Source organism: Calonectris borealis, chromosome 3 (genome assembly GCF_964195595.1).
Source record: "Calonectris borealis chromosome 3, bCalBor7.hap1.2, whole genome shotgun sequence".
NCBI lineage: Eukaryota > Metazoa > Chordata > Aves > Procellariiformes > Procellariidae > Calonectris > Calonectris borealis.
In genome coordinates this window covers 95,001,372-95,024,714 of record NC_134314.1, presented here as the reverse complement: position 1 = coordinate 95,024,714, position 23,343 = coordinate 95,001,372, and the positions used below count along the sequence as shown (strand labels likewise).

Genomic DNA, 23,343 nt, shown 5'->3' with positions numbered 1-23,343 from the left:
CCTGGGGAAAACGAGATGGCATCAGCCAGCTGATTCAGAGCTCTCATGGAAGAAAATGAGGGATTCCAGGAGATACAGGTAGGGATGGTAAACAAAACTGGTTGCTAACTATGTTTTGTTTGGAACTGTTTCTAACATTTACTTGAAATGGAGGGCAGTTGTTTCGTTCACCAGTTTTGGCAATGTGTAATTAATCTCTAAGTTTTATATACCTTGTTTTGTTTCTGTTTTAACTGAGTACGTGCTAAAGTCCACATACCAATGTATACTTACGAGGCTTTCACTTTGTCCCTCTTATCTTTTGAAAACAGAGATGGAACTCCTTATAATTATTTTATACCTTTACTCTTTGCTTTATTTTGACAGGTTACTAGAATAACAGCGATTAAGCCTGACTGTGCTTGAATACAATGCAATCATTATGTATACATCTTGCCTGCTACCATGCCAAATCATCTGCACCGGACTGCATTTATGTAGTCGGCATCTTAAAATAGATAAAATCCATTTTAGACTTTTGCAACTATGTTGAATATTGAAAAAATTCTGGTCATAGCAGGTAACTCCTAAGCACTTGTCAATTCAGGGCCTTTAGGTCTAATTAAAAGCAAAAGCAATATAACATGATCTCTTGTGTCCATGGCAAAACATTTTTCATTCCTTTGTGATAGCTTTATAAAGTAAATGCAGTGTAATAAAATACACATACATATTTTTAAGAGTCAACATTTAACTTCAATGCTTTAATTATAAGGCATTAATTTTATAAAAATTATGAAGGCCCTTCCTCAGGACGTCAGAATAAGAAATAATTATATTTGTGAAAATCCACAGTAGTGGTGGGTATACATGAAGTTTCTACTGGCAGCTACAATACTACACCTAGAATTTCACAAGAAATTGAAACACTGTAAACACAAAAATATTACTGGATCTTTAACACATGCAGCGCATAACTGTATCTGTTTTATGAATATTTTAAAGGAGATTTAGAGGAGATGGGCCATTTTTTATTCATAGGCATGCGACGCTTTTTTCTGTGATGAGATCAAAGCAATTTTAAATTATTCTTTGTGTATAAATTTAGGACACTGTACAATCCTCTTTTTTACAGAGGAACTGGCTGAGTGTAGCCAAAGATAAATGCAAAAAAATATAGGTTAGAACATAAAATATGCGTCTATTTTGGAGTTCTCCATCCAATACCTGGTCTAATCTATCAGTACGTAGCATGACATTTGTTGGGATAATATCCCAATGCAGACTGCATGTAAAATAAGACAAAATTTTTTATATCGGCCTAATAAGGTTTATCATAGTAAGAAGTTTTACAGATGTATGAACATAAATGAAGTAAATGGCTTAACCTATTAAATATAGAATACTATAGTTATTATACCTGTCAGCAATTACTCTGGTACATTCATGTTTAAAAAGTGTTAGAAGGACAGTGCTGTTGTTGCATTCTTCTGCCTTTATAGTTAACATTCCTTGCCAAATTCTAGAAAGGTCTCGAAGGTTGAAGATATAGTGGAATTTAGATGGTGTAGGCAGCATCTTTGTCTAAAGAAAAATATTGTTTATATTAAAAATCAGTAATAGAAGGAATCAAGAATAAAATAAATTATAAATTTATAATTAATAACACATATAAAATATAAAAATATCAAAACTACTAATTTTCACATACAATACTGTGGGCAAACTCTTTTTAAGAACTCATCAAAAATATCTCATTTGTTTGGAAGCAGGATCTAGCACTAAATGTAAAACCCCAACTCTTATAACATGTAATTATTTCAACTGTTGCTCTGGACTTTATAAATTAAAAATTATAATTTATAAAGAATTTCACTCCCTGTTCCTTAGCTACATTGATTAAAGCTTTGGGTAACATGAATAAAACCACAGGAATGAATGGACTGATATTTCCATTCATCTGTCTTGTATACTGAAATCTGGTATTTTCCAGATTGTATCTACAAAACTTTTTTAGCCCATCTTTCTCCTGTTTCTTTCTTGTTATTGAAATGTTCTTAAGGAATATGTGCCTAAATTACACTAATAGGCACTCTGATCAGACTGACTGTGATAAAACTTCCCCTGTAATTTATACCTTTGTCCACTGCCACAATATTCTGCCTGTTGGGACCAATTTTTTCACCATATCACATACTTCAGGGTTGAATTTTCTACATGAATGAAAGTATCCACAGCCAATAATACCTGAAAAGATAAAATGCAATATACAATTAATCTGAAGTTGCACAATATAATAAGGTAGGTTGTGAGCAAGACATAAAAGTACTTATTTAAAATATTAATTTGCTGTTAAATTACTGATTAAATAATTTTGCCTCTCTTGTCTATGGCTTTTCTGAACTGGTGTAGAAACAACTGACAGTAACTGCTGGCTTTTAACAATATACTGTATTGACAAATTAGCAGGACTGAGAACTTCAGCAACAGAGGGCATTTCAGATAGTGCAGAGGTGGAATGATAACCTACATAGTAATAGGAGGGCTCATATTCTTCCAGGAAATGCCATTACTTTCTTACTAATTATTTTGCTTGTCCAAAATTAGAAAGACAAGCATTTAAAGGGGTTAATTTCTCTTCCACAGCACTATTTGTGGAAGTACTAATACAGCTTCAGTTGTTTCACTGGAAGTACTCTGAATTTGCATGACAAAAGTAAGAAAGAGAACATACTTTTATACATTTTAAGTGAGTTATGAAAAAAAAATTTATGCTAAAACAAGAGAAAGAAGTACCAAAAATTTTGTCTATGGATGCATTGGATGGCAATGTACAATTGAATACACAAAACTGTCTTTTTAAACGCTGGGGAATATCATTACGGCCTCCTCCAGGATGTATCATTGCAGCTATTAATTGTACATCTACAATTGTAGTGAAGTCTCCAGGTTTATCCAAGCTGTACATTCCTTTCATTTCCATCATCTGACGAACGATTTCATTTGTTACCTGTAAGGTTATGTAACTTGTACAAATTAGAAATTCAAACAAGAAAAAAAGAAAATATACTCTCATAATTTAATTTCTTCTTGTAACTCTACCACTAATCACTAGAGAGAGGTTTTCACTTGACTCTAAACTCAGGAACCGTGAGCCACTCTTGCCTGATTTTGTGTCAGTATAGGCATATGAACGTTACACACCCAAGTAGTAGATGGGCTCATCAAAAGCCAAAAATCTTTAATCCAGTTTGCAAGTCAATGTGTTGCCCTTGAATTTGGACACAGTCTTTAGTACTTTCTCCAAGGTATCACACTTGAGTTTTGCAGAAAGTTTGTTTACTGGTGCTTTCAAATTAATGTAAATCTTGAACTTAATAACATGGTACTTTAGTACAGTGATGCAGTGGAGATCATGTAAGATATGACACTGTCACCCTACATGTCTTGTCAGTAAATCTAATTTTCTCTCTTTTTTTCTTCATCAATGTACCATAATTAGAAAGCATTTCCAATAATTAATAGTTAATTAAAATATTGAGGAAGTCCACTGATTCCCATGTATATATAAAAAAAACCGCAACGATTTGAGAATAACTTGTATTTGTTAAAAAACAGTTTACCTGATCTCCCCATTCATTGATAAATGGCATATTGATATCATCAATAAAAACAGTCATTTTTCTGCCTCCAGGAGGTCCATAAGTACTTCCAATGCGTTTGTCCACATAACTCTCTATTGTCCTCTAAAAATTAAAGAAAGTTCTTGTTTTACATCTAAAGCAACAATATTTAGAATGTATTGTTAAAAAATGTGTTACTTATTGCTTTCTGCTACAGCACTTATCCAGTGATTTCCTCTTTTTGTTAGTAGTTTCATTTCTGATTCATCATTATGGAGCCCTATTCTCCTGTTCATCACACACATTCCTATGCAATTCCCCGGCCTTAGGACTATGTCCTGCAACCCATCTCTGGCTACCAGAGAAGTTCTTAAAAAGTTTTCAAACTTGGAAATTATTATTTCATTATCAGCATTGAAGCTAATTATTATCATGAAGTCACCAAACTAAAAGGACATTAATTTTAGTATGACACATTATCTCTGCGTGAAACATTACATCTTTTTGTGAATTGTATTTCAGTCTTCAAACATGTTGTCCTAGTTTCGGCTGGGATAGGGTTAAATTTCTTCCTAGTGCTGTGTTTTGGATTTAGTATGAGGAGAATGTTGATAACTCACTGATGTTTTCAGTTGTTGCTAAGTACCCTCCTAGTCCAAGGACAGCTCCCATGCCTACTGACTGAGCTAGGTACACAAGATGGGAGGGAACATAATCAGGACAGCTAGCCCAGCTGGCTAATGGGGTATTCCATACCATATGACATCATGCTCAGTGTATGAACGGTAGGCGTGATCCAGGAAGTACCGATCGCTACTTGGTTATCAGTCAGCGCGGGTGGTGAGCAATTGCATTGTGTATCACTCATTTTGTATATTCTATCATTATTATTATTATTATTTTCCCTTTTCTGTTCTATTAAACTATCTTTATCTCAACCCACGAGTTTTTCTCACTCCTACCCTTCCGATTCTCTCCCCGTCCCACTGGGGGGCAGGAGGAGTGAGCGAGCGGCTGCGTGGTATTTGGCTGCCTGCCAGATTAAACCATGACAGTCCTTTTTGGCTCCCAACGTGGGGCACGAAGGGTTGAGATAACGATAGATCTGACCAAAGTGTGTTAAGGCAAAATTGTTATAAGCATTCATTATATTGATTGGTCACAATGTTGATGTATTGGCTGTCAAAGTTGTGGGGCTGGCTCTCAATGTTGGGTCATGTAATACCTTGCTTGCAGTATATGTTCCCTTTTGTGCTGTTTATCATTATTCGGAACTGGGCCAAGATTATCATTTTGCTGCTGTTTTATGAGGTGATAAAATCATTGGTCGCAAGTCTAATCTGGTATCTGTACTCGGCACTGCCGTCATTTCTGTACCTCGGGAACCACCTCTTAGAAATTATTCATAATTGCACATTTTTCTCCTCGGAGAACGAATTTAAGGGGGAGACAGGATGGGACACTCTCTCCCACTTGTTCATCTTCCCTTCCATATCGTCAGAAACTCCTTTTTTCTTCTATCCTCTTCACGAAGATGTCCACAATATTCCCTGAGAATTTTGAATATCCTTGGGATGGTCAAACAAGCATGTTCACATTGCTACTACGTCTCCTGAATGTGGTTCAGGCCTTGTTTAGGGTTAAACAACTATTCAGGAATACTGTCCAGAGATCAACCCTCAGGAACAAGAAAAGAGGGAGGGCAAACGGCAGTGCCTCATCGGGGCGGGCGGAGCGGCGAGTCTCGGGGGCGGCTAAAGACACGGTGGCTACTCAAAACCCGAAAACAGGCACTGCGGCTACTTCAACCCCCACGACAACCCCTGTGGCTACTCAAACCCCGGCAACAGTCACCGTAGCTTCTCCAACCCCTGCGACAGGCACTGCAGCCACTCAAACTCCGGCAACAGGCACTACAGTTACTCCAACCCCCATGACAAGCACTGCAGCTACCCAAACCCCAGCAACAGGCACTACAGCTGAACTAGAGGACCAACCCTTGCTGGTATCCGTTGCCCCTGTACAGAAGAGAAAATCTTAGAAGCGGAGGTCAGGTTGTTTAGAAAGGGATGATGGAAAAGCAAGGCGATCACGAGGAGAGGAGGAGGAAGAGGAAGAACTCATAAACGAGATGGAAACCACCCGATCCCTATCCCTGAGTGAGCTGCGAGATATGCGGAAAGATTTCAGCCGTCGTCCAGGCGAGCATATTGTTACCTGGCTGCTCCGATGCTGGGATAATGGGGCCAGTAGCCTGGAATTAGAGGGGAAGGAAGCCAAATAGCTGGGATCCCTTGCTAGGGAAGGAGGCATTGACAAAGCAATTGGAAGAGGGACACAGGCCCTCAGCCTCTGGAGGTGACTGCTGTCAGGCGTGAAGGAAAGGTATCCCTTCAAGGAAGATGTTATATATCGCCCAAGCAAATGGACCACGATGGAGAGAGGTATCCAGTACCTGAGAGAACTAGGTGTGCTGGAGGTAGTTTATAGTGACCTGGACGATGCCAAACACCCAAAGATCCAGATGAAGTCCACTGCACGCGACCCATGTGGCAGAAATTAGTACGGAGCGCACCAGCGTCATATGCCAGTTCATTGGCAGTACTGTGCTGGAAAGAGGAAGAAGCACCAAGGGTAGATGACATGGTTAGCAATCTCCGGGAATTCGAAGAAACTGTCTCCTCCTCCCTTGTCTCAGCTGTGGAGAAACTGTCCCAGGAGGTCCAGCAACTCAAAGACGATAGGTCCTGTTCTCCACCTGTATGGACCAGTATCTCAGCCATTAAGGGTCAGCGTTCTTTTGCTCAAGAGAAAGGATATAGAAAGTACACACCACGGGGCACCCTGTGGTTTCACCTGCGTGACCACGGAGAGGACATGAGGCAGTGGGATGGAAAACCTACCTTGACCCTAGAGGCACGGGTATGTGAGTTGCAAGGAAAAACAATGACACAAGGGGGTTCTCCCAGGAAGAATGCTGCTCCAGTTTTCAGGAAAAACCTGTCTCACGACAGTCCAGTTTCCAGTGAACAGTTCCCCAGACAGAGTAGAAGGCCTGATCTTACTTTAGATTGTAATGAAGGAATTCTTGACTCACATTTGCAAGAAGTGAGAAACAGATATTATGACTAGAACTAGAGGGGCCCTGCCTCCGGCCAGGTGGAGGAAAAGGACAATCGGGTTTACTGGACTGTGTGGATTCAATGGCCTGGCACATCAGAGCCACAGGAGTATAAGGCTCTCGTGGACACTGGTGCACAGTGTACCCTGATGCCATCAAACTATAGAGGGGCAGAACCCATTTGTATTTCTGGAGTGACAGGGGGATCCCAAGAGTTAACTGTATTGGAAGCTGAAGTGAGCCTAACTGGGAATGAGTGGCAGAAGCACCCCATTGTGACTGGCCCAGAGGCTCCATGCATCCTTGGCATAGACTACCTCAAGGGAGGGTATTTCAAGGACCCAAAAGGGTACCAGTGGGCTTTTGGTATAGCTGCCCTGGAGACGGAGGAAATTAAACAGCTGTCCACCTTGCCTGGTCTCTCAGAGGACCCTTCTGTTGTGGGGTTGCTGAGGGTTGAAGAACAAAAGGTACCAATTGCTACCGCAACAGTGCACCAGCAGCAATACCGCACCAACCGAGATTCCCCCATCCCCATCCATAAGCTGATTCGTCCACTGGAGAGCCAAGGAGTGATCAGCAAGACTCACTCACCCTTTAGCAGTCCCATATGGCCAGTGCGAAAGTCTAATGGAGAGTGGAAACTAACAGTAGACTACCGTGGCCTGAACGAAGTCACGCCGCCACTGAGTGCTGCCGTGCCGGACATGCTGGAACTTCAATACGAACTGGAATCAAAGGCAGCCAACTGGTACGCCACCATTGATATTGCTAATGCGTTCTTCTCAATCCCTTTGGCGGCAGAGTGCAGGCCACAGTTTGCTTTCACTTGGAGGGGCGTCCAGTACACCTGGAACCGACTGCCCCAGGGGTGGAAACACAGCCCTACCATTTGCCATGGACTGATCCACATCGCACTGAAACGGGGTGAGGCTCCGGAACATCTGCAGTACATTGATGACATCATCGTATGGGGCAACACAGCAGAAGTAGTTTTTGAGAAAGGGAAGAAAATAATTCAAAGCCTTCTGAAGGCTGGTTTCGCCATAAAACAAAGTAAGGTCAAGGGACCTGCACAGGAGATCCAGTTTTTAGGAATAAAACGGCAAGATGGACGTCATCAGATCCCAATGGATGTGATCAACAAAATAACAGCCATGTCCTCACCAACTAGCAAAAAGGAAACACAAGCTTTCTTAGGCATTGTGGGCTTTTGGAGAATGCATATTCCAGATTACAGCCTGATTGTAAGCCCCCTCTATCAAGTGACCCAGAAGAAGAACAATTTCAAATGGGGCCCTGAGCAGCGACAAGCCTTTGAGCAAATTAAACAGGAGATAGTTCAGGCAGTAGCCCTTGGGCCAGTCCAGGCAGGACAAGATGTAAAGAATGTGCTCCACACCGCAGCTGGGGAGAATGGCCCTACATGGAGCCTCTGGCAGAAAGCACCAGGGGAGACTCGAGGTCGATCCTTAGGGTTCTGGAGTCGGGGATACAGAGGATCCGAGGCCCACCATACTCCAACTGAGAAGGAGATATTGGCAGCATATGAAGGGATTCGAGCTGCTTCGGAAGTGGTTGGTACTGAAGCACAGCTCCTCCTGGCACCCCGACTGCCGGTGCTTGGCTGGATGTTCAAAGGGAGGGTCCCCTCTACACATCATGTAACCGATGCTACGTGGAGTAAGTGGGTCGCGCCGATCACACAACGGGCCCGAATTGGAAACCCCAGTCGCCCAGGAATCTTGGAAGTGATCACGAACTGGCCAGAAGGCAAAGATTTTGGAATATCCCCAGAGGAGGAGGTGACGCGTGCTGAAGAGGCCCCACTGTATAATAAACTACCAGAAAATGAGAAGCAATATGCCCTGTTCACTGATGGGTCCTGTCGTCTTGTGGGAAAGCATCGGGGGTGGAAAGCTGCTGTATGGAGTCCTATACGCCAAGTTGCAGAAACTGCTGAAGGAGAAGGTGAGTCGAGCCAGTTTGCAGAGGTGAAAGCCATCCAGCTGGCTTTAGACATTGCTGAACGAGAAAAATTGCCAGTGCTCTATCTCTATACTGACTCATGGATGGTGGCAAATGCCCTGTTGGGGGTGGTTGCAGCAATGGAAGCAGAACAACTGGCAGCGCAGAGGTAAACCCATCTGGGCTGCTGCATTGTGGCAAGATACTGCTGCCCGAGTAGAGAAACTGGCTGTAAAAGTACATCATGTAGATGCCCACGTACCCAAGGGTTGGGCCACTGAAGAACATCAAAACAACCAGCAGGTGGACCAGGCTGCTAAGATTGAAGTGGCTCAGGTGAATCTGGACTAGCAACGTAAGGGCGAATTGTTTATAGCTCGGTGGGCCCATGATGCCTCAGGCCATCAAGGAAGAGACGCAACATAGAGATGGGCTCGTGATCGAGGGGTGGACTTAAACATGGACGCTATCACACAAGTTATCCATGAATGTGAAACATGTGCTGCAATCAAGCAAGCCAAGTGAGTAAGGCGTCTTTGGTATGGAGGACGATGGTTGAAATACAAATATGGGGAGACCTGGCAGATTGATTATATCACACTCCCACAAACCCACCATGGCAAGTACCATGTGCTCACCATGGTGGAAGCAACCACCAGAAGGATGGCTAGAAACATACCCTGTGCCCCAAGCCACCACCCGGAACACCATCCTGGGCCTTGAAAAGCAAGTCCTATGGCAACATGGCACCCCAGAAAGAATTGAGTCAGACAACGGAACTCATTTCCGAAACACCCTCATAGACACCTGGGCCAAAGAGCACAGCATTGAGTGCATATATCACATCCCCGACCATGCACCAGCCTCCGAGAAAATCGAACGATACAACGGACTGCGAAAGACACACTGAGAGCAATGGGTGGTGGGACATTCAAGCATTGGGATACATATTTAGCAAAAGCCACCTGGTCAGTCAACACTAGGGGATCTGTTAATCGAGCTGGCCCTGCCCAGTCAAAACCCTTACGTACTGTAGATGGAGATAAAGTCCCTGTCATACACATAAGAAATATGCTGGGGAAGACAGTCTGGGTTACTCCTGCCTCTGGCAAGGGAAAACCCATCCGTGGGATTGCTTTTGCTCAAGGACCTGGGTGCCCTTGGTGGGTGATGCGAAAGGATGGGGAGGTCCAGTGTATACCTCAAGGGGGTTTGATTTTGGGTGAAAATAGCCAATGAACTGAATTTTATGATGTCAATTGTTATATGATATTGTATATCATTACTTCTATGGTTGCTATCAATGGTATAGCAGTGAAAATCACCCAGATTAATGAAGAATGAACTAACTCCGATGAAACTGAGCAAAGTGCAATGATGATAGAACTGGACGAGCGCAGCAGTACCGAAATGAGAACTGGCTTCAGGACGCAACAGCCCAACACCACACACCATCTCTCCAGCCCTGAAAGACTGTTATGACAGATGGAGCCCAAAGTCGTGGACTAAATGAACTCAGTCGACATTTTAAAGGATAGTCCATAGACTAAGGGAATGATATCTGTGTATGCATATATATATGTGTATATATAAAAAGAAAGATAGTGGTGATTAATTGAAATGTATCAAAAAATGTGAGACCTAAGCATAACGTAAATGGTATGGAATAAGGGGTGGATACTGTCCTAGTTTTGGCTGGGATAGGGTTAAATTTCTTCCTAGTGCTGTGTTTTGGATTTAGTATGAGGAGAATGTTGATAACTCACTGATGTTTTCAGTTGTTGCTAAGTACCCTCCTAGTCCAAGGACAGCTCCCATGCCTACTGACTGAGCTAGGTACACAAGATGAGAGGGAACATAATCAGGACAGCTAGGCCAGCTGGCACATTCCATACCATGTGACGTCATGCTCAGTATATGAATAGTAGGCGTGATCCAGGAAGTACCGATCGCTCCTTGGTTATCGGTCAGCACGGGTGGTGAGCAATTGCATTGTGTATCACTCATTTTGTATATTCTATCATTATTATTATTTTCCCTTTTCTGTTCTATTAAACTGTCTTTATCTCAACCCACGAGTTTTTCTCACTCCTACCCTTCCGATTCTCTCCCCGTCCCACTGGGGGGAAGGAGGAGTGAGTGAGCGGCTGCGTGGTATTTGGCTGCCTGCCAGATTAAACCACGACACATGTCAAGATTAATGCAAGAGAAACTGTTAAAAGTAAAGAAAATGAACAGATCAGAAGTTGTGAATTCTGTTGTTTTTTTTTCTCTTTCTTCACAAATAAGTAAGAGATAATGTGAAGATAGCACGCACAATTTGAGAAATGAAGGATTAATCAAAATTGTATTAATTATGAGCAAGCTAGAATATTGTCGTAGTTTAACCCCAGCCAGCAACTAAACACCACGCAAAAACCCCCAGTAGGATGGGGGAGAGAATCGGGAGGGCACAAGTAGGAAAACTCGCCGGCTGAAATAAAAACAGTTTAATAATGGAAATAAAACAAAGTAGAACAGTAATAATAACAATGAGAACAACAACAATAACAGAATATACAAAGCAGGCGATGCACAATGCAACTGCTCACCGACCACTGACCGCGTGTCACGAACGGGGGGCTAGCCCCCCCCAACCCTATTTTTATACTGAGCATGATGTCACATGGTATAGAACACCCCATTGGCCAGCTGGGTCAACCGTCCCGGCTATGGTCCCCGCCCCGCCACAGCTTCCCCTGCACTTGGCAGAGCATGGGAGGCCGAAAAAAGTCCCTGTGCAACAACCAAAGCATCAATGGGCCATCAATGCTCCTTTCATATCAAACCCCGAACACAGCACACCCCCCAAGCTACTGGGAAGAAAGTTAACTCTGTCCCAGCCGGAACCAGGACAAATATCAACAAGCAGAAATAGTATTTTCATTATCTACAGCATGGTTTTTATAAATATTGGACTGACTTAGAAAGGCATTTAAGAATCTCCCTTCCAAAGGGTAGCTCTGGAGAGGAATGGAATCTGATTTCAGAGAGTTTGTCATACACTAAAAATTGTGACTGCTTTCAATTTCCCCTAGCTAAGCTCAATCATTTTATATTTGCAGTACAACTGCAGACCATATAGAGGCAACTTAGATTCCTTTTACAATGATTTCTGAGATGTCTTGTAAGCTAAGTGATGCAATATTTTAACATTTTGGTGGCAATAATCTTTTAAGACCGAGTTTTGAGCTAAATAAGAAGCAGGATGCAATAGACTAATAAAACATTGATATGTAACTGAAATATATCTTCACATTTCTACAGCTCTACAGTCTTTCTAAAAGTACTTGCAACAAAAACAATGGCAAAAAAAATACCTTATAAGATGGTAGCAAATGTTTTCCTTAGACAAATACAAGCATAAATGTCATCCTATTTGACTAATGTGGCGTGTGCTGTCATAAAATAGAAGTATTAATAGCATTTTTGAAACAGAAAACAGATACAAGTTTTGTCCAATGTTTTTGTCCTGTTTTTTCACAAGAGAAAATAATTAGCTGACTGTTCTAAGATAAACACATATAGAACATTGTTAGCATTGATGTGTCATTTTGGAGATATGTGATTAAAGTGAAAAAGAGAAACTGCTAAGAGAAAGTGATTACATAAGAAATTAAGAACTTTGTAGCGCAGCTGATACATCCAAAATCACCCAATCTTTCAAATATCCTCAGAATGATGACTCAAAATTTTAAAACTATTTTGAGTGTGGCTCTTCCAAGTGTTTAGAAGCATTTCAACTGTTTTTCTGCTACATCTCTCTCTTGGAATTCAGCAGAGTGAGCTATGTATTCAGCTAGCTAGCTAGCTGAAAAGAAAGAGCGTATCTTTTGAGGTACTACAGGACTGTAGCAGAGACAAGACACAATAAGATCCTTTCACAGACTCTCTGCACCAGAGATGAGGAAGTCTGGGTTTTGTTTTCAAGACAGTAATGTTCTAGGGACCCATAATACACTAAGTAAAGGACACTGAGACAGAAATAATGACTGTTCAATTAATCTTGCATGCATGAAAGGATTGCCTGCCTTATTCCGTCTCACAGTTTGATATAAACCATGGCCAGAGATCTTATGCATAACAGAAAAGCTCAGCAGATATTCTGTGAGGTTGAAATTTAAAAAAAATAGATGTTTAAGCCATTACTTTCCACCATTTTCTTAATAACATTTACATTAGCTTCTTAAGAAAGACACTTGATTTTGGGATGGAGTTTGTAAGACCTGTTCCATGAGCAGACTTTTCAATAAGAAATATTCCAATCAAGAAATATTTATCCTACTGGCAGATTGTCACCATGAATTCATTGCTTTGAAGAGGTAATGAAGCAAATTCAACTTACAGGATCACATCCTAGCAAATCAGTAGTATTGAATCATAGCACAGTGGTATAAATCATCCTTTCAATCACTTGAAAAAACTATCTGTAGTATTTGTTTCTATTTATATGGATTTTTTAGGAGTTATATTGGGAAAGGGAAATCTCTATGAAGCTGCGATGCTAGAGGACCTTAAAGATTGGATTTCTGATGCTGTAGTCACTCCTGAGCTGAGGAAAACTAAGAGGATAAGTCGAAATCCGTGTTTTATTTAACAAAAATAAAAATTATAAACTAAAGAATCAGGAAAAAACTGAAGAAATATAACCAAAAATTTTCACTAATCTAAAATAAAGAGGAAAGGTCTTCAGCAAAAAATGGATTCTCAGAATTCCATAATGAAAAAACACACAGCAATCATGAATATATGTATCTCTATGTGAGTGACTATATTTTATTCTGATCTGCAAAAGTTAATTTTTACGGAATTTTCTGAAGTGCTTAAGTGACTTAGAGGAAAAGGTCCTTTAGACTTTATTTCTAAATCACTTATTTTATCATCAGAATTAAGCACACTTTAAATACTTAGCAAGGAAATGATATGCAAGGCTTGCTTAAAATCTATATTTTTACCTGAAACATAAATGGTTCTGTGGCAGATGAAAAGTTTAAACATTTTGACAAATGCTCTTCTGCATTATATTTCTTCACATATGCCTTAATCATGACTGTCTTTGCAGTCCCCTGTTCTCCTGTGAGCAAAACTGCCTGTAACAGATATTTAAATCACATAAGTAGTATCAAAACTTATAAGTAAATATGCATAACAGACCTATTTTAGAGAAACGGATACTTTCTGTACCTGCTTTTGAATGATATATTATTCTGATAGGTTTTTCCTGTGTGTCCATATGTAGTAACACAGTATGTGTTTTTCACCCCACCCAGATTCTCCAAGACAAATTACTTACAGAGTCAAAAAAGAAAGGATGAAGCGAGGATGTACTAGAGGTTTTTCTTCCAGTTGCCTAACTTCTTCCACTTTCTAACACATTCACTGCAGCAGTCTCTTGTAGCAGATGACCCTAAGGCAGCTTTCTTTGTAATGGAAAGTAGTCTCTGACATCTAATTTGAATATAAAATTTCTACTATTTGCTTTTGCTATAGGTATCCTTTGTGACACATGCTTGTAATAGAAGGATAGATCCTTCTTCCCAGCACAGTCCTTAAAGCAACAATACAGTATAGATTAGATTTAGCTATATCCTCTCTCAAGCATATTACTAAAAGAGATACGCTAAAGGTCTGTACAGACATGATGTAATGATAACGGATGCCATCCAGAGGGACCTGGACAAACTCGAGAAGTGGGCCTGTTTGAACCTCATGAGGTTCAACAAGGCCAAGTGCAAGGTCCTGCACCTGGGTCGGGGCAACCCCCAGTATCAATACAGGCTGGGGGATGAAGGGATTGAGAGCAGCCCTGACGAGAAGGACTTGGGGGTACTGGTGGATGAAAACCTGGATGTGAGCCAACAACATGCGCTCACAGCCCAGAAGGCCAACCGTATCCTGGGCTGCATCAAATGAAGCGTGGCCAGCAGGTCGAGGGACGTGATTCTGCCCCTCTACTCTGCTCTGGTGAGACCCCACCTGGAGTATTGCATCCAGCTCTGGAGCCCTCAGCACAAGAATGACATGGACTTGTTGGAGCGGATCGAGAGGAGGGCCACAAAAATGATCAGAGGGATGAAATGAAGAAAGGCTGAGAGAGTTGGGGTTATTCAGCCTGGAGAAGAGAAGGCGGGGGGGGGGCCTTATTGCAGCCTTTCAGTACTTAAAGGGGGCTTATAAGAAAGATGAGGACAAACTTTTTAGCAGGGCCTGTTGTGACAGGACAAGGGGGAATGGTTTTAAACTAAAAGAGAGTAGGTTTAGACTAGATATAAGGAAGAAATTCTTTACAATGAGGGTGGTGAAACACTGGAACAGGTTGCCCAGAGAGGTGGTAGATGCCCCATCCCTGGAAACATTCAAGGGCAGGTTGGACGGGGCTCTGAGCAACCTGATCTAGTTGAAGATGTCCCTGCCCATGGCAGAGGGCTTGGACTAGATGACCTGTAAAGGTCCCTTCCAATCCAAACTATTCTATGATTCTATGATTCTATAATTACAAGTAAGAATAACAGATACTGAACTGTGTACAGAAGTCTTAACTGATCCAGAAATATCTATGGCTTTGTGCTAAATGTTAGTAAAAGTAAGAAACAATTAGATGGATAAAAGACTGTTGCTTTCCACCTGTAGAAACGTAGTCCTTTTTGAAGTTCCTCTTATATTTCCATATATTGTCTAAAATACCTGATCCAATCTTTTTCTCTAAACTGAATGTGTGAGGAGATAAAATAAACATAACATTGATTTGCAGTGAGTATTGTACTGCTCACATCCCCTGTTAGATAGGTCAGTGAAACTCTGAAATGTGTTTTACATTCCACTTGCAAAAGGAACTGAGAACTACTCCTACTTAACAGCAACAAAGGAAAATCACCTGTTTTCAAAGCAGGTAGTTATTCTTCAACTTTCCTCAAGAGAACATCATCCTTCCTTTAAGGAACACTGGTTCCTATCCACCCCTTCTCTTCTCCTAAATTGGAATTTTAAGTCTGTTACCCAGGTTCCCCAGCCTAATTATGCTGACACAAACTGACTTAGCAAGAAAGACCTTCTGGATGCTTAAAGAGTCCATGTGCCCTCTGACAGCAGTATGTTTTTCAGAATTGGAACCAAACTTGACCTGTGCTTTTTGTCCTGAATTTCATTGACTGCCTGTCATGGACATGTTTGACTCTTTCTCTAAACACCCAGGGAGGAATATGAAACCAATGCATTTTTTTCAGACTACTTTTAACAACAAGATTATTGCTGTTGCATAGGACCTTTAAATCACTTAGGTTATCAAGCTTTGACAAAGCAGATTTTGGCCAAGGATGTTCACAGAATGGTCAGAAAATCTTAGAATTTTTCCCAAAATTTGTTTCTCCTTACTGATTTTTTTATTATTGGAAATGAACTCCCTTTTGATGAGAATATAATTATTCTGTCTCCTTATCACTGCAGTATTTACAACAGCAGCATCTGATGCTTCTAATATGGCACTTTTGGCTCTTACAACTCATACTATCTTAATGTATACCTCACTATATATCTTCCTATTTTTCAAAGCATTTTTACTCCTCTCTGATGGCTTATGCAAATTAAAGGTGCAGAAAATTCTTGTTTCAAGCTGATATTTTGATAGCAAGTATTTTATTACTGCTTTCTCTTAATATAGTATATTAAAATATATAATATTATATAACTTATTTTCTGGTTAATCTGTATACTAAGTGTTATTTCCCTGAAAAAAAAAAGCAATAAATGTGTCAAGAAAGAAGAAAGTCTTTCCTGATTTCCTTCTTATCTTGGTAAAATCTGAATCTAAATCAGAAAGTTGCTGAACCAAAAGATTAATACTTCTTTCCTTTCTCTTAAAGCTTTTATAGAAATCTCCCATTTCATCTCATCAAAGTGAGCTAGATAACAACACTGCTCCTTTTTCAGACGTGGTTTTTTCCTAGCTCAGATTTTCATCCTACTTATGTTTTTGACAGATGGTATTATCTTCATTATTATATCCACTCCATGAAAGGAGTTTAATCAGTTTGCAAAAGGGAGTATGTATTTATTTATGATTGTGAGCACTGAAGTTGATAACGTAGGAGATTCCTGCAGGAGATTTGGAATGCTCAAGTACTCCTGACTGACTTGCTCCTGCTTTAAATTAATGCTCTCCAACTGATAGCCACAATGATACCACATGGTCTCATTCTTCACCCTGTTTTTGAACACCCAAGTGATCAATTAACCATGCTAACACAGATGACAGTAATAAACTCGCAGAACCAACAAGTGAAGTCAGACCTGTAAAACACCACTTTGGTTTAATCTAGTACATGTAATTCAGCTGTAGCTGGAAAGAAATTTCATACTGTTGTGATCTGATCCAGGGGAGGAAAAAAAAAAATTCTCTATCACAGTTCAATATGTGATTAATTCAAACCTTACCAAATAAAAAAATGCTTGAAAACAAAGCAAGCTGACTGCTTCCATGGAGGGGAACATTCTGCTCAACAGGGAAGCATAGACAAGTCCCATTGCACACTGAATGCTGAAACTTTTCAAGTGAAGAGAGGAAGATGTAAACTGTACATCACAGAAACACTGAACTGTGGAAAATGCCAGGTTTCAGAGACTCTTATTGGAATATTTCAATGTTTCTTATTTCTATTGCAATGATAGCCAAAAGAATGTACCTGGAAATATAATCAATATCTCCCGAGCCATTAACATACAAAGATTAATTATTTGTTTCCAAATATAAAGATTTTGCATGTTTTCATAATTTGTGTCAGACACATTAAAGGCACAGCCACATTATGGCCTCTGGAACAGTTTCATCAAATCCAATCAACAGGTTTTCTGTTCAAATCCCAGAATTTTACAGAAAAAACAGGTTCCAGCACTGGCTCATGCACTTGTGGTATTTCCAGTATTGGCTCCAGCTTCTAAGAAGGGAGTACATTGACTTATATTTCACAAGCTGACACAGATTTCCATAGGAAGTTGCTAGGGTTATTAAGAGCATTGTGCTAAAGCAAAAGACGTATTTTTCAGATCTTCCTCTGTTTGAAAATAGGCCTGTATATGTTTAGTAACTATTGTTTAATGTGGCCTAAGTCAAAAGCCATGATACCAGATTGGTCCTATTGGTTAAAGCTGTATGAGGAGTGTTCTCTTCTTTTCTATAGTTGTGGCTACTGCTATTAACTACGGCTTTCCTAATGAGCGAAAAAAAATAGAGTAAAGGCTAGGAATTTCAGCTTTTTAGTGAACTGCCTTGTGAAATTTATTTTTCTTGTTTCCCTATTCAAGAAAGCACAAATCAGAAAAATGAATACAGTGTAAAGACTAAGAACAAAGTTTTATGTCTTTCTCTGAGAAAAATGATAGGTTGTTCGAGTTGAACTTTTATGACAAAGAATTATTTTATAAAAAGAATATTTTAAACATTTTGCCCATGCACAGAAATAAGTACAGAGGATTCATGTTAAGAAAATAAAAATAGAGCAATATGTAAATAATGATGCACCTGGCAAGCAATAACTAGAGACAGAGAATATGAAGAATGATTGCAACTCCCAGTTAATTTATAAGTAGGTTTCTATTTATTTCATATAGTAGGCATATACTTAAATAAGCAATTCCGTACTTACTTTCTGTTGTTTTGCAATTGTGTTTATCAAAAACTGAGTTCTAGCATTGTCAACATTTGGTACCAGAATAGATGCGTAGTCTGGGACAGTATCTGTTGGATAAACATATTCCTGAACTCTTTTACTCCAGTGCTCCCAGTCACCTGAAAGGACAAAAAAAGAGGAAAATATCTCACAATATTTTGATTGTGTGCAACATTTTGCTAGTACAAAAAAAACCCCAAAATCCTAAATGTTACAGGTGAAGTACTACAAAGTATAAGAAGAGATAAATTTTCTCAAATCTAGCTAAAATGCATCTAACAAAGGACATACTTAGTCATGACCTCTAATTAGTCTACAATCCTACTAAATATACACATATTTCTTAAATTTATATATAGCTATCTAAATAAAAAAGCCAAAAGAATGTTTACCTAGAAAATTGTTCTCACACTGCTGGTGAAAAATTATAGAATGTGAGAATACAGATTGTGTATGTGTACACTAAATCAACATTGCTGGCAAAAAAAAAATTGGAATTAGGATACAAGAGAAATAGATGTATTCATGTGAAAATATACTCTGAAAGAACAGTAAGTTATTTGTGAAATTGGTTGTGTGTGTGTTATTTAAACTATAAATTCCTTGTGGAAAATATCACACTATTCAAAATATCAATATTCACAATATTCAAAATATCACACTATTCTTACAGTTTTAAAAACTGTAAGATTTATTACTGATTATCAGGCATGGATAAATAATTATTAAGTGGAATTAAAATCAGATTATATTTTTTAACAAAAAATATTAGCTGTGAGGAAAATAAATATAAAATTAATGTTAATTTAGAATAAACCAGCCTAAGCATAAATTAACTAAAAATTGTAGGCTGGTTAAGTTAATAGAAAAGAAATCTGTAAGAATAAAATTAAAAACAAAAAACCAAAGAAAATATTACGAATGAGCAGTCTATCCCTTGTTTCTGACTTCTCACCTCCACAGAGGCGCTGCATACAGAATCTGTGTTACTGCTATACTGTCATCAAAAATCTCTGCTCATATAACTGTATAATAAGGACTAAAGGAGTAATTTTAAATTTCAGAGAAGCTATACACAGTTTTAAAATGCCAGTATAAAAAACAATGTTAGTGCTTTTTCTTACCATAATCAGTAACATAAAACTCATACATCGTTTGACTGGTGCCAGGGGAGATTTCTGGTAAGTCTAATTTGTTATCATGAGCCCTAATGAAGGCTTCAAGTTTATCTCTACTGTCCAACTCCAGAAGGGCACCCAAACTCCACATTATTGTGAAGCAGAACAATTTATGCAGATGAAACATAGTTGATAAACCACCTTCTTCCTTCGATGGAATCAAACCCTCCAGAAGATTAATAGACTGAAAATATTTCAAAATATTATGCATTAAGAAAATATTACATAATCACATTTTACTTTTATACATATATGCACATGCATTACTTATATGTATTGGAACTTTAAATCATAATTTGAAAACCAATACGGGTTTCCAAAGAATAACATAAAATTCAGAACTACAAACCCAAGAAAATAGATTAACATATCTATATAAAACTATATTTTCAAAATTACTTAAGTAATTTGATCATCAACTATCCTTTTAAATTATGCCTATATAATAAATGTCATTTAAGAGCTAGGGTAACAGAACAGCTTTTAAAGGGATTTTATAATATCTAGTGGGATATTCAGAACTCCCAAAGTAGGTGGGGCCTAGCCATTTCTTTCCATTTTTAAGCATGGAAGAATTTTCAGCATCTGCCTAATGCGTTTATCTTAATTATGGTCAATTAATGCATCTATCACATTAACTTCTATTTTGTGTTAAAAAAAATAGATTAAAATATCCTATTTTATGATTGCTTCACTCTGTTTCTACGGATCTAGATTCCAGAAATCTAGTAACTTGCTATCTCCAATTCTATGATGTTGCTAGATGTTTGGCTGATGTTTGGCTGCCTTAGATAACATCACTCATACTCCCTTTCTATACAAGGCAGTGTCAAGCACATTGTTTCAAAACATGTCTTTTTAACAGTGAAGCAGATTTTCAATCAGCTCTTGGAATTAGTATTCTTTATGCTGTCTTGGATCTCATACTTGAAGTGGGAAGTAATGCAGTACTATATAGTTTTAATGCAGCCTACAGGACCTAAATAGTTAGAATACTTTTGATTACTTCAAAATTCCATTTAAAAAAATGATTAATCAGTATTAATTACACTTCATAATGTTAAAATCATGTCACTTATTTTCTTTGGAAGACAATCAATTTATCTAATTATTTCCAGGACAGACTGTGTCCCAGTTTATCTGACAAAATCTTTTTGTTCCCTCAAATACAAGCTTGAGTTCAAAATTTCCCATAATGCTCTGGGTCTTAGCAATATTCTGTAAAAAGTTTTTGGAGAAAGAAAACAGAAAAAATTAAACTGACTTATAAAAACACACAAATGGTTGCTACAAATCAGATTAAAACTTCAGCCTGCCTAGCATCTCATCTGCAATAGTGACCAAAAGTGGACACTTAGAGAAGAGTAAAAACAAAGAAAAAATACTCTTGTCTTGTAGTGGTACTGGGGGTGGTACTTTCTGGTACTCTCTTCAGCTTGGGGCTTTCTGAACCAAATACACTTTTTTCTGGGTTTAGTAATCCTCTATGGATTTTTCCACCCTGAAAATATCAAAACTGGTCTTGAACCTACATAAACTTTTATCATCTATAACACCCTTTGACAAGATGTTCCATAGGTCTGCTATTCACGGCATTTGTTTTTTCCCTGTGTGAACCCTTTCATGCTTATCTTCACTGAATTTCATTTGCCATTTTATTACCTATTTATTCAGCCTCATAAAGTCTGTCTACAGTTCTTCATGGTTAGCTGTTTTGTCCTTACTACCCTGAATAATTTAGTATCATCAATAAACTTCTTCACCTAAAACTTTTCCAAACTGTTTATGAACATTTTGAACAGCATTGGTCCCAGCAAAGGTACCTCAGGATCAATAGTAACCTCTGTGCTTCCTAAGAACTGATACTCCAGTCACATATTTCCTGTCTTCTAATCAGTTATTTATCTAGAAATATACCTCCTATCTTCTGCTATGACTGCTTAGCTTCCATGTTAATCCCTGGTAAAGGACTTTGTCAAACACCTTTGTTCCTTCATGCAGACCATATCAATCAGATATCCTCTAGCTACAAGTTTATTGACTTTTCCAATAAGCTTGTAAGGCAGGATAACCCTAAACAAAAACTGTGTTGAATCTTCTAAAATAAATTATATTTGTCCACCTAATGAGGTGGGTCAGAGGATGGTAAACAGCCAAAAGAAAAACGTATAAAGAAAAACAACAGCAAAAAAATAATCCAGGAACAATACTAGAATATATACAGCTAGAAAGTCAGTGGAAATTACAAGGAGGAAAGCAAAGGTGAGATCACTTTTTGTATAAAATCATTATGAAGCTGTTGTAGATGAAAAACAGCTTAAATTGTGAATGCTAACAAATGGCAGATAATTTGGTACACTTATGAGGAGCGACTGAGGGAACTGGGACTGTTTAGTCTGGAGAAGAGGAGGCTCAGGGGAGACCTTATTGCACTCTACAACTACCTGAAAGGAGGTTGTAGTAAGGTGGGTGTTGGTCTCTTCTCCCAAGTAACTAGCGATAGGACGAGAGGAAATGGCCTCAAGTTGCGCCAGGGGAGGTTTAGATTGGACATTAGGAAAAATTTCTTTACTGAAAGAGCGGTCAAACATTGAACAGGCTGCCCAGGGAAGTGGTTGAGTCACCATCCCTGGAAGTATTTAAAAGATGTGTAGATGAGGCGCTTAGGGACATGGTTTAGTGGGCATGGTGGTGTCGGGTTGACGATTGGACTCAACGATCTTCCAACCTTAATGATTCTATGATTCTATGTCCATGCGGAGGTGAACATGCAAAACTGAACTTTAGAACTCAAGTACAAGTCTGTTATCTGCTAGACGCAACTGGTTTGAGATGGTTGTAAATTTTGAAAACACCTGACCTAAACAAAAGCGGCACATGTGAATCCCACAATTAATAAAAAGACATAAGACAGAACCACTAATCGGGAGGCTGATAAGGTACAATGCGTCTGCACATAGACCTTTTACGGCAAAACTGGGATCTTAAGGTTCTGGAAAGGAAAGGTGGTGTGGAAAAGAAGCGCCCCCAAAAGAAGTGGTCTTGGAAAAAAAGGGGCCCAGAAAGAAGGAGGTGAAGATCCTGGTTGGAGGAAACATCCTGGAAACAGGGGAAGATCCTGGAGATCAGAGAGATGCATGTAGACAAATGCTGGATGATGCCAAGAAATCTTGTCAAGTAATGCCCAATCCTGGTAGCTGCACAGCACAGAAACCAACACGACTTTTTGCCCTACCTTCCAACACCAAGGATTAAATCTTTGCTGGGAAGAGAAATCAAGCCTAAGTGAATGTAACACTGGAGGGGGGAAGCAAGTGAAGAAGTGAATCTGTGAAATGATAAAGCAGGGTAAAAGCTCCGGTCTCACTGGTTCTTAGATAAACCCCAGCATGGAGATCCACAAAGGGTTATTTACTCTGTCATCCTGTGACAGAAACTTACTAGAGATTCTCGTTCACAGGAAGAAACATTCAATACAGATCAAATAGGAAAATATTTCCTTGACCAAGCAGTGTAAGTAGAACACTGACTTGCTCGCACTTCCTAACAAGCCCTAATCAAAAATAACATAGAAACTTCTAGTCCCAGGAAAAGTCTTCCATGAAGACAACATCAATTCAGTCAGAGGTTTCACGATAACAAATGTAAAAGAAAAAAATATTATCTCTCTCTAAAAAATTTGTGCATAGCACGTCCATCTTGTTTATCATCATAAATTGGCAAGTTATATAGTTTCTTCCTGTGGACTTTAATTCTACAGATATCCTAATTCC

General features: G+C 39.2%; 1 protein-coding gene across 2 annotated transcripts in view; it reads right to left on the bottom strand.

Moving 5' to 3' along the window:
- DNAH8 (dynein axonemal heavy chain 8) overlaps positions 1-23,343 on the bottom strand; it is a 152,249-nt gene that overhangs the window by 57,855 nt on the left and 71,051 nt on the right. For both annotated transcript variants that reach the window (XM_075146803.1, XM_075146804.1), the window contains exons 49-55: positions 19,517-19,754; positions 18,369-18,511; positions 13,686-13,820; positions 3,603-3,725; positions 2,776-2,989; positions 2,117-2,226; positions 1,400-1,563 (exon numbers count right to left, since the gene is read on the bottom strand). In XM_075146803.1, coding sequence (XP_075002904.1) covers positions 1,400-1,563; positions 2,117-2,226; positions 2,776-2,989; positions 3,603-3,725; positions 13,686-13,820; positions 18,369-18,511; positions 19,517-19,754 — 1,127 coding nt within the window. The remainder of the gene's footprint in view (positions 1-1,399; positions 1,564-2,116; positions 2,227-2,775; positions 2,990-3,602; positions 3,726-13,685; positions 13,821-18,368; positions 18,512-19,516; positions 19,755-23,343) is intronic.